The 12,059-nt window shown below is 42.9% G+C and overlaps 1 protein-coding gene across 3 annotated transcripts in view; it reads left to right on the top strand.

Annotated features, from left to right (window-relative positions):
- The window catches only part of RARA (retinoic acid receptor alpha), a 147,239-nt gene extending 137,016 nt beyond the window's left edge, over positions 1–10,223 (top strand). For all 3 annotated transcript variants that reach the window (XM_073572617.1, XM_073572619.1, XM_073572620.1), the window contains 5 exons: positions 257–417; positions 2,089–2,265; positions 4,367–4,571; positions 7,485–7,643; positions 8,651–10,223. In XM_073572617.1, coding sequence (XP_073428718.1) covers positions 257–417; positions 2,089–2,265; positions 4,367–4,571; positions 7,485–7,643; positions 8,651–8,859 — 911 coding nt within the window. In that variant the 3' untranslated portion in view covers positions 8,860–10,223. The remainder of the gene's footprint in view (positions 1–256; positions 418–2,088; positions 2,266–4,366; positions 4,572–7,484; positions 7,644–8,650) is intronic.
- Positions 10,224–12,059: the final 1,836 nt, after the last annotated feature.

Raw genomic sequence — 12,059 nt, forward strand, 5'->3', positions numbered from 1 at the left:
ACATTAAGTAAATGTATATTAACTGTGGAAAAGCTGATTACGTATCAGTATACATTTCCTATATGAACTGTATAACAACTTAGTTTGCGCTTTATCTAACAAGCTCGGACTATTTATATCGGTTAAGTCCTAGATCTTATTTTCCCATCCTGTAATCCTGTATTGAGAGGGAGAGCAGATGACATTTAATGCATCCACATGTCACTATTTCAGGTCTGTGATCTCTAACCATTGCTCCTCCGTCTCTTCCTTGCAGCTGTACGCAACGACCGCAACAAAAAAAAGAAGGAACCCCCAAAGCCCGAAGTAACAGAGAGCTACGTGCTGAGCCCAGAGACTGAAAACCTGATTGAGAAAGTTAGGAAAGCTCACCAGGAAACCTTCCCTTCACTGTGCCAGTTGGGCAAATACACTACAGTGAGTGGCACACTACATCTTCATGATCTATGCCCAGCCAGGAGCCCTATGATCAGGGGTGTAACTTACAGTTCCTGAACACCAGTGCACTTCCTATACTTGCATCCATGATTATGGGGATCTCCCATTATCACTGCAGTGAAAAAGAGCACTTACAGCAGGCTCATACTATATTTTTCCATATGACTAATTTCTTAATTGGAGTGGAAAACCAGACGTTTTAGTCATATGAAGTGTGCAACAGAGTTAGCAATCTGTGAGACACGGTTGACTCCGTGTGCTCATCCGTATTGTGGCTGAATGCATGATTTGCCTTCTATTGCTTACACTATTCTCGTCTGTTACATGAGCCAGCCTAGTGCAAGCTGCATTTTTTTTTCCATGCAAACAATTGGTCTGTGTAGAAAATATTGCTCTTGTCAACTAGAAAATTGACTACAATTGGTCTGTGTGTGATCCATAATGCACCATGAATAAAAACAAGCTTGTCTGAGCGTTACTTGTGAGGGCGACAGGATCTCTGCTTTTCTTGCATGTTGGGTATTTGTCTTGCAACATACACTGACAGTGCGCTCTCTTTGCAGCTCACTACTTCTGATCAGAGACGGCGAGTGAGTGCACTGACACTGTGCATATTGCATAGTGACAAGATTCTGCTGAGCATACATCAGAATTGACAACCTACGCATGCTCAGTAAAGCAGAGACCAGCCCCTGAAATTGACGTCACTGACGCTTCATTTCTGGGAGGGTGCAGACTTTGGCATTATCACAGCAAGCACTGGAATTCTCAAATGAAGCATCATCATTGGAAGTAGTAAAAATATAAATATAGCAGTCAAATAGTTTAGTGAGGGAACAATGGGAACTTTTTAATTAAATTATATTAGGAAAGAGGTTAGATTATGACATTAAAGGGAATCTGTCACCTTTTTTTGGCCTATTAGCTGCCCGCACTGACATCAGGGGCTTATCTACAGCATTCTGTAATGCTGTAGATAAGCCCCGATGTAACCTGAAATATAAGAAAAACAAGTTAGATTATACTCACTGGAGGGGGCGGTCCAGTCCGGTGGGTGTTGCGGTCCGGTCCGACGCCCCCCATCTTCATACGATGCCGTCCTCTTCTTCCCTTCCTGTAGTTCCTCTGACGCAGGCAATCTGCTCTGCCCTGTTGAGGGCAGAGCAGAGTCCTGCAGTGCGCAGGCGGCGGGAGAGGTCTGGCACCTGTGCACTGCAGGACTCTGATCTGCCCTCAACAGGACAGAGCAGTGCGCCTGCGCCGGAGCCACTACAGGAAGGGAAGAAGAGGACGGCATCGTATGAAGATGGGGGGGTGTCGGACCGGACCGCAACACCCACCGGACTGGATCGCCCCCTCCGGTGAGTATAATCTAACTTGTTTTTCTTATATTTCAGGTTACATCGGGGCTTATCTACAGCATTACAGAATGCTGTAGATAAGCCCCCTGATGTCAATGCCAGCAGCTGATAGTCCAAAAAAAGGGTGACAGATTCCCTTTAAATATACATTTAATATTAAAATACATTTTATTTTCAGACCACTTCTTTAAAGCATGTGGGAGGCACTGTAAAGGGGATTCCTTTACCTAAATTACACATTCCATTCACTTACTATCGATGAATTTATTCTTTTCCGTCTGTTTTTCAGAGTTTCAGCTCGGAAGAGCGAGTCTCCCTGGACATCGATCTATGGGATAAATTCAGTGAGCTGTCCACCAAATGCATAATCAAGACGGTGGAATTTGCCAAACAGTTACCGGGATTTACCACTCTCACCATAGCCGATCAGATTACGCTCCTTAAAGCCGCCTGCCTGGACATCCTGGTAAGTTTTATGCAGTGTTAGGGTACAGCCATGCTGGGCCTCCATATTCATAAGGCCTGTTTCACACATCCGTTTTCCTGTTCAGTCTAAATCCGCCAAAATAGCGGAAAACGGATCCGCAGGCGGACTGACGGGAACGGGTGTCACCGGATCGACGGATGTACGGATCTGCCGATGGTTTAAATTTAAAGGAACCCGCGCCGAGATATAGCAGAGTACCTGCATGATTGAGCGGGGGTCCATCGTCGCGATCTGAAGGCATAGTGTGAGAGGGCGATGTCTCGGGAGTGCTTCTCCATGTTGTAATGTCCGGGAGTCCCTCGATGAGAGATCGCGCGATGGGAGAAATCGTCGCGCGATAATCGGCCATGTTAGGGAGTCCCACGATAAGAGATCGCGCGATGGGAGAATGTCGGGAGTCCCGCGACGAGAGAGAGAGAGATCCAGCAGCCAGACAGAATTGGGGGTTAAATATGTTTCCAAACACTGAATGGTGGATCCGGACAGCGAAAAAACTTTGCAGGGTCCGTCCGGACATGTCAGCGTATGCCAAAATCTTGGCGGATCCGCTGACATGCGGATGCAACGGATCACCATCAGTCAAAATCCGCCGATAATGCAAGTCAATGGGCAAAAAAACGGATCCGCCAAGAAAAATGGCGGATCCGTTTTTTTGCAAAACGGCGGATTTTGACTGATGGTGACAAACGGACGTGTGAAACAGGCCTTAGGCTGGAGTCACACTAACCTGCGCAAAATACGGTCAGTATTTTACATGCGTAATACGGATGAATGGCCCCTAAACAGTGCTCCGTATGTCATCCGTAATCAAGGTGTGGTCGCGTATTTTGCGCATGTCAGCATCCGTATGTAATCCGTATGGCATCCGTATGGTGAGATTTAATCGCAGGCTTGCAAAATGGACATATAATGGAGCCCTATGACAGTTTTAATAAAGAAATGAAAGAATAGATATAGACACATAGAATGCATATATATATATATATATATGTATTCTATGTGTCTATATCTATTCTTTCATTTCTTTATTAAAACTGTCAGTGTGAGTTTACTGTATCGTGCACTGAATTGCCGGCTTTGCTAAAAGACACCGGGTGCGTATTTCTCGCAGGTCACATGTGTGCTCCGTGTGTAATCCGTATTTTTTGCGCACCCATAGACTTGCATTGGCGTATTACGGGCGTAGTACGCTGACAATCGCAGCATGCTGCGAGTGGCACGGAGCGTAGGATACTGAGGAGAAATATACGCCTGGTGCGAGTGACCCCATAGAGCATCATTGGTCCGTGTCTAATGCGTGCTTTTTGCGCCTCTCACGCACCCGTATTCCTCGCCAGTGTGACTCCGGCCTTAGACAAATGTCATCTGCATCCGTAGATTGGCTGACAGTCTAATGGGTCTCCTGAATTTCCCAAAAAAGATGTCAGGGAAGAGATCGGCCCACTGGGTTTCCAGCAGAGGAGTCATAGAGGACATCCGAGCTCTTGACCTAGCTGAGCTCTCCAATATATGTGGGAGTGGGGAGAGGGAGCTGTCGGCCAAACAATCGTTTGGACAGTGATTCAATGTGAGTCACTCCCTGCGCTCTTATATTGCGCAGACCAGTAGAGAGAGCCACTACCCGTGGAGGCAGCTTCGCACACATGTAATACACATAATGGATTTATGTCTGCGTCCAACACAGGATTGTGAAATAAGACCACTATGAGGTCAGTTCTTGCTTACGAAATCCAGCACATCCCGTGCGTACCACACTGTCATCCTTAGTAACCATCTTCATGAAGCTTTTAGTCTAGTCAGGCGAAACAAATGTAAATGAATGAGCCGTTTCCTGCGAGCTCCAGCGTGTATTCTGCTGGCACTGTCTTATTTCGCAAGTCCTATTGTTTCTTGTGGCTCAGGTCTATTATCGGATACATGGAGGAATACACTAATATAAACTATTTACAGGATCCGGCACAAGGGTTTCCTTCTTCAGTATCACTAATTTGTGAACACCCTCTCTTTTGCATCTCTTCATTTACTCTCTTTTAATTGTTGTTCTCTAACTCTCTCACATTTCTTTCTTGGTTTGTCACAGATCCTACGAATTTGTATACGCTACACACCCGACCAGGACACCATGACCTTCTCAGATGGACTGACTCTAAACCGGACGCAGATGCACAATGCAGGCTTTGGACCTCTCACAGATCTAGTTTTTGCCTTCGCCAATCAGCTGCTACCGCTAGAAATGGACGATGCAGAGACTGGTCTCCTGAGCGCCATTTGTCTCATTTCTGGAGGTAAGGGATGTTTAAAGCAGGGTTTTCCGTATCATTAAAAGTTATAACCCATTGAAAGGATAGTTGAGAATTTGTTGATCGGAGGGGAACTCTGGCAACTCTATAGAGAATCAATGGAGCTGTGGCCACCTTTCCTTTCAGACAGGGCATTTCAGTCCCCTAATCTGGGGATTGGTGGGTGTCCCAGCCAGGAATTAAATGTACTGCCAGCTGCACCCCCAACCCAGGCTGTCATGACATTGATGGACAGGCTGATTTCTAAGGATACTCTAACTGCTCCATTTAATGAATTCAACCAATGTGATAGAGGCAGTGCAGTAAGATATGTGACACTCACAAAGCCCTGGGTAACTGATACGTGGCAGAGCAGATGGTAACATACAGGGTGGGTCATTTATATGGATACACCTAAATAAAATGGGAATGGTTGGTGATATCAACTTCCTGCTTGTGGCACATTAGTATATGGGAGGGGGGAAAGTTTTCAAGATGGGTGGTGACCATGGTGGCCATTTTGAAGTCAGCCATTTTGGATCCAACTTTATTTTTTTCAATGGGAAGTGGGTCATGTGACACAAACTTATTGAGAATTTCACAAGAAAAACAACGGTCTGCTTGGTTTTAACGTAACTTATAAAATGTGTTCAAAGTGCTGCCCAATGTGTTGGATTGCCAATGCAACGCTCTTCTCCTACTCTTGACACACTGGTAGCCACACCGCAGAAGAAATGCAAGCACAGGCTTCCAGTATCCGTTGTTTCAGATGCTGCACATCTCATATCATCACAGCATAGATTATTGCCTTCAGATGACCCCAAAGATAGAAGTCTAAGGGGGTCAGATCGGGAGACATTGGTGGCCATTCAACTGGCCCACAATGACCAAGCCACTTTCCAGGAAACTAGTCATGTAGGAATGCTTGGACCTGACACCCATAATTGATGGTATTGTGTGGTATATGGGTACAAAGATAGTGGGGCCATTCTTCATCAATGGAAACCTCAATGCCACTGGATATCTGAAATTGCTACACGATGATGTGTTGCCCTCTTTATGCACTGGAGATGGCACGTTCCCTGAGTTTTTCCAGCAAGATGGTGTACTAGCACATTATGGGTGTCAGTTCCGAGCATTCCTACAAGGAATCTGACCCCCTTAGGCTAGCATTTCTTCTGCGGTGTTGCTATTAGTGTGTCAAGAGTGGGAGAAGGGTGGCATTGACAACCAACTCAATGGTCAGCACTTTGTACACACTTTAAAAGCGGTCATAAACTTGGAAATAGCTTATGAAAGAATAAAGTTACGTTACAACCAAGCACACCATTGTTTTTTTTTTTGTGAAATTCTCAATAAGTTTGATGTGTCACATGACCCTCTTCCCATTAGAAAAAATAAAGTTGGAACTAAAATGGCCGACTTAAAAATGGTCGCCATGGTCACCACCCATCTTGAAAAGTTTCACCCCTCTCATATACTAATGTGCCACAAGCAGGAAGTTGATATCACCAACAATTCCCATTTTATTTAGGTGTATCCATATAAATGACCCACCCTGTACATTTCACCTAAAGGGTAGAGATTACTTCATGATCAAGGGCACAGAATGATGTGCAGAAATCGAGCTATTAACTTGTGCCTCGCTTGGGCAAGTCATGGGCAACACCGGAATAATGCAAAATATATGTCCTGCAATAAGATATATCAGCTGGAGACTTTTTAAAAAAACTAGTATATAGTTAAGTCCAGAGAAAAGCATATAACTTTGACATTGTATCCAGCTTTAAAGCTTTAGAAATTGTCGTTTTCCACACCCCTTTAATTTCATATTCAATGCTGTCTGTCGCACAAATTGGCACTTACTGCGCCACGCTGTATTTGTGAGTTATGAGGAGTCCTAAAAACCGAATAGCTTCCTCCTGCAGATGTAAGAAGCTTTTCTTTCTTAGTTAAAAAAACTGTAAAGATGTAAATGCCAAGTTTTATGGATAACCTATTTATCTGTGCGCAAATTTCTCATAGAGTACAAGGTTACATTTTGGTATAACCTGAGTATTAAGCGCCACCCTGTGGTCATTTGAAGTGTTAGCATAATATTTTTCTCTCTGAAAGTGGATCTGTCACCAGATTTCACAATGCAAACTGCCGATATTATTTAACAAATCTCTTAAACCAGATGAAACAAAATGAAAAGAGTATGTTCTTTGAAAATCCATGTCCCAATGGCTGTGCAATCGTTTGTGAAATTTTTCGTACCAAATATTAAAATGACCATTTTAGGAGTCCAACTGCAGCTGGACTCTTAAAATTCTCATCTTAAAAGGGTTCTTCAAGAATGTAATAAAATTTAAATGGTAGCCTGTTCCAGTCACATTTCAGGCAGCACAGACTGCAGTCTAAAGAAGCAGAGCCCTAGACCTTTGTCTCAACCGACAGAAGCTGTATATTAACTCATATCCCGACCCTGATGGAGAAATGTGTGACAGGAAAATAAATCTTCTCTTTGCTGACTGGGCACAGAAGACTGAGGTTGGAGAAATAAGCCTTTGTGCTCATTTAACCATAGAAAAGATTTATTTCCTTTCCTATTACAGCCAATCTCCAGCAGCTCTCGGGAACTATGTTTCTTAGACCTGCAGCCTATCTTGACAAGTGACTAGGACAGGCTGCTGTTTGAATTATGTGATGGGGGCAATATTATTACATTTATGGAAAACCCCTTTAATTTCAGGATTATACAGCTATGTGGCTGATGTGGCTTTATCAAGTAAGTTCAAGTCTAATAGGTCTATATAATGTATACTGTTTGGAATTGTGAACTCTAGTGACAAATCCTCTTTAAATTTGCATACACGTATCTATGTGTGGATGTAGAAAATCAGAATCGTACCTAAAATATCATGTGTTTTTAAACAGATCGACAGGACCTGGAGCAGCCAGATAAGGTGGACAAGTTACAAGAACCACTTCTGGAAGCACTTAAAATCTATGTCAGGAGGAGAAGACCTAAAAAACCGCATATGTTCCCCAAAATGTTAATGAAGATCACAGACTTGCGGAGCATCAGTGCCAAGGGTAAGTGTGCCATTATAATTTCTAACAGTCGGCCGAAGGTAGCTCCATTTTTCAGGATTGATGTCCAAGATCTATGATTATGGCTACAGATGTAGGTTCAGTCAACTTCTGACCTTTTTTACAAGCCATTATCTTGCCTAGAAGTAATCAGCCATTGTGTATGGCACATGTGTACAGCCAGATTATACATCTTTACCATGCCTGTAGACCCTTTATTATCACATAAGGTGGACTTGGCAAGAGAACCCAGTTGGCCAGGGCAGACAGCAGCTACAGAGAGTCTCTGGAGGACCCTATATATTCTTGATTCTTATTGAATTCAGTGCGCAATAAACACAATGGAGCAGATTCACCAAAGTATTTTTGCGCAACACAGAGTGTTGTGACTTTCGTCATTATCACGAAAATCAGATTCGTCCATCTACTCCAAAACAGGCAGATCTAGGGGGTGGTGGGATAATCTTGGCTACGCCACCTTTAAATTTAACTAACAATAATAGCATTTCTTACTTCACTATAGTCCCAGTCCGTAACTGGAGCAGCATTTCTAGCTAGGAGCACACCTGAGCAAAGATTTGCCACATTCATTAAGCGGCGTTTGCCTGATAATGAATTTGGCACTTTGTACTCCATCAAGGCTTTCATTAAGACTGGCTTATGCAATGCAAGTCATAGTGAATCAACCATATTGTTCCTATTTTCATTAAAAAATGACAGCAAATACCAGAAGACCAAGAAAAGAAAAGTGACTTAAAAATTGTAAATGATGAATCAAGCCCTATGTTTTACTTTTATTTCCATTGTGTTGGCACTGCATGGTAGCTGAATACTTGCTTACAGAATACAGCTGATCACTGAGGGTCCAAGAAGCCATTGTCTTCTGGGATATACAAATGATTGCTATCTAATCACTTGACTTAATATAGATCACATAAGTCCCATAATGCCTGGTAAGCTGTGCATAAATGCATAAATCACTGAGCTAACATTTCCCTTTAACTGTGCAGGTGCTGAGCGTGTGATCACTCTGAAGATGGAGATCCCAGGATCCATGCCTCCTCTCATCCAGGAGATGCTAGAGAACTCTGAAGGCTTAGACAACTTAGGGGCAGCCTCTCCTAGTACGCTGCCGCCTACTCCTGTCCCCCCTGGAAGCTGCAGTCCTAGCCTTTCTCCTAGCTCGACTCACAGCAGCCCTTCTACACACTCACCTTGACCCTTTGCCAGCAAGGCAACATGGCACAGAGACTCACCAGCCCATGCACAGACTTTTCTGCTACTCTTCACTTTTTACCTCTCCAAAACCACCACTTTCTCTCGTACGTCCTTATGTACTTCCTTTGGATCGCCTTCACTGTACCATGCTTTACCTTTCCACTGTACTCTTTTTTAAACCTCAACCGGGAATCTTCACTGTGCTGTATTTAGTCCTGGGACTTGGTCTCTTCAGGAGAGAGGATTGTCCAGGCATGGATGTTTCCTCAAGATTCAACCTTGTGCCTCTGGACAGTACTCTTCTTACAGCCACAGCATGGAGAATGGACTCGGAAAAAGACTATGATTGAGCCAAAACTCACACTGTGTCTGTGTGATTGAGGTGGGGGGGTGGCTTAAGAGACGTTTTGAGACTGCTAAAGAGGTGACCGTTTAAACGCCCCTTCACACAGGAGAATTATGCTGGTTCATTAACTCCACTCACTGCCATTTTGCACCCCCAAAGCACTCTGCTTTTAAAATGGATTGGCTGTTTGTACAGCAATTTCTGGATCTTTACATAGGATGATATCCGTGCAGCTTGAGGTATTGTAACTGGAAACAAAATGATGCATTTTAGGATCTTATATAAATTGGTGCAAAAAAAAAAAAGAAAAAAAAAAACAAATGAAAAATTGTATATATATATTTTTGCTACATTTTCCCCCTTGATTTTAGTCCACGAAGGAACCTTTTAAGATATTTTAAAATGTAATTATGTACATCTAGGCTGAAAAGTATGGCAGTTTGCTTGGACATTGGGCATCCTAGTGGGAAGCATCAACACCCTTACCAGGGCGCAAAGCGCATTTAATGGCAGAGTGCTTTCTGCTGGAAAGTGGAGTGCTTTCTTTTGGAAGTGGAGGGCCCCCCGCTACTGCTGACCACATGGAAGGATTGAACTGCAATTTAATGGCTATCCCTATGACTTTATTACCTTGGGGATTGAAGCCATATTCATAGTTATTCTTTACCAGCTGCACAGTATCACTGGTCTCACACTTTTTCTGTTAACCACTAAACGTTGCGATCTCCTTTACTCCCCCACCTTTTACCTCCTCCAACAGATCTTGCCGTTCTTACACCTCTACACACCAGCAGAAATTTACAAGAGGGGGTGAGGTGTTTTTCTTTGAAATTAAAAAAATTAAAAAAAAGAGAAAAAAGGCTACAAAATAACATTAAATAAATGAGATGTGAAAGTTTTTTATGTGAAAAAAAGTTTTTCATTTTTTTTGTTTTACTTTGAAGGTTTTTTCTCTCAAGTTTCTGTCTAACTTCTGCACAAACGTTTATCTTTATATTAAAACAAACTTGTTTGTTTGACTTTCTGATTGTAGTCGGTGCTTTCAGATGATATGGAAAGTGCTATGTGGGACAACGGTCTCTCCAAGATGTGCCTCCGGAGCTGTTCACATTTCTGATGGTCTTCAGGCTGGAGGGACCACAGCTTAGAGACCACTGCAGAACAGCCTACTAGAAACCAGTGGCATTAATAATTGCAACCATGTTGGCATGGCAGAATTTTAGCTCTCAAGCATAAGGTGATATTGTAGGTCCATACACGTTCTGATACAGCATCATACTGCACCTATAGGTAGCCCCATACTGTGCCTGAATGTTCTGCTGATATCATATATGGGTTGAATTTTGGAGATCTCCTCATCTACATTGTACAAGTTTCATGCACATGGTTCTTACAAACACCATTTTTAGAGGTACGCGAGAGAGGATTTAGGCTCAACCAGACATTATGGCCTGAGCACAGCTTCTACCTCTGCACCTCCTATAGCTACACTTCTGTTTGATGTTTCCAAGAGTCATGTCCCTTTTTGGTAGACACAAAGGGGCAAATTTAGCAAAACTGTCTAAAAGTAGAGCACCCAGTCTCCGAGCTGAGATTTCAAGCTCCTGTGGAAAAATGTAAACTCTTTGTGTGATTAGTTGCTATGGCCAACAAAAACAGTTTTTACTAATTCTGACCGCTCTGTGGTTTTGGTTTTTCTCCATTTTCAATGTCTACTTAGCACGAGTGAATGAGAACATTTTTGTTGTATCCGGAGTCAGAAAACATTGAATGCGGTACATGAATTATAAACTCCATTACTCCTATGTAGACTATACCTAAAAAAAAAAAAAAAAAAAAAATTGAAGGACTTGTCACTGCCAAATGGGCTCACACACTTTGACCACATTCTGTGTCAAGGCATCCTCTCGATGGAAACCTATGCCTACAAATTTAAAGGGCAGTTGGATGCATCTCCAATTAAAATCATAAACAACTAAAAATCCCACCAGCTGACCCAATCCGGATGTGAATCAATCTAATTAAGGTGCGGTGAAAAAAGTGTTGTGGTCGGTGCTGTCATGTAACCAGCAGAGGATTTTAAAACCAAAGGAGCGTTTCTAAACACGGCAATGCTTTTTTTCTTTTCACTGTCTTTATTGCATATTTATGAGCCGCTTGGTCAGCTGAGCGGGTGAAGCCGCAGTCTACACGTGAATTACTGTCCTTCACCAGAGTTGTGCCTGCTGTTGCTCAACTCTTCCAGCTGAGTAATTACAATTATATTTCCTTTCCTATTACAATCAGGACGTCACTTTGGAGAGCCCCTGCTTTGTATTTTTGTTCTGAGCTAATGGCTCTGTTGGATATCTTCTGATTTCAAAGAGAAGTAAGTAAGCATGATGTGTCTTTAATCTGCTGCACTGAATATCCATCACTGACCACTGCATCTATATTTATCGCTTGCCATTTCTTGGTGTCTTCACTGCTGAAATACTGTACGTGAAGAAACTTTTCCATCATGCATTACCATAAGGAATGCATCTGGCTCCAGAGTTATTCTGCAGTGGGGCGACTCCAAATGTGCAGCCAATGACATTAAGAACTATCTTCAGCATTAAGAACAACGAGTCCTGGAAGTGATGATATGGCCCAATCAGAGCCCTGATCTCCACATCGAGTCTGTGAAGAAACTGAAAGATTACATACACAGATCTGTGGTTAAAAAGCCACTTAAATCTGAAATACTCTTCATAAAACCACATGGTTTCTGACATGGAATTCTCTTGACCTAGGATTTCCCCTCCTCCACAAATTGTGTGTGAACATACCTTAATGATTTCTACACTCCACTCACACTACTGCTTTGACTGTGC

The sequence above is a fragment of the Dendrobates tinctorius genome, unplaced genomic scaffold (assembly GCF_039654945.1).
Source record: "Dendrobates tinctorius isolate UK_male_01 unplaced genomic scaffold, ASM3965494v1 ptg000032l, whole genome shotgun sequence".
NCBI lineage: Eukaryota > Metazoa > Chordata > Amphibia > Anura > Dendrobatidae > Dendrobates > Dendrobates tinctorius.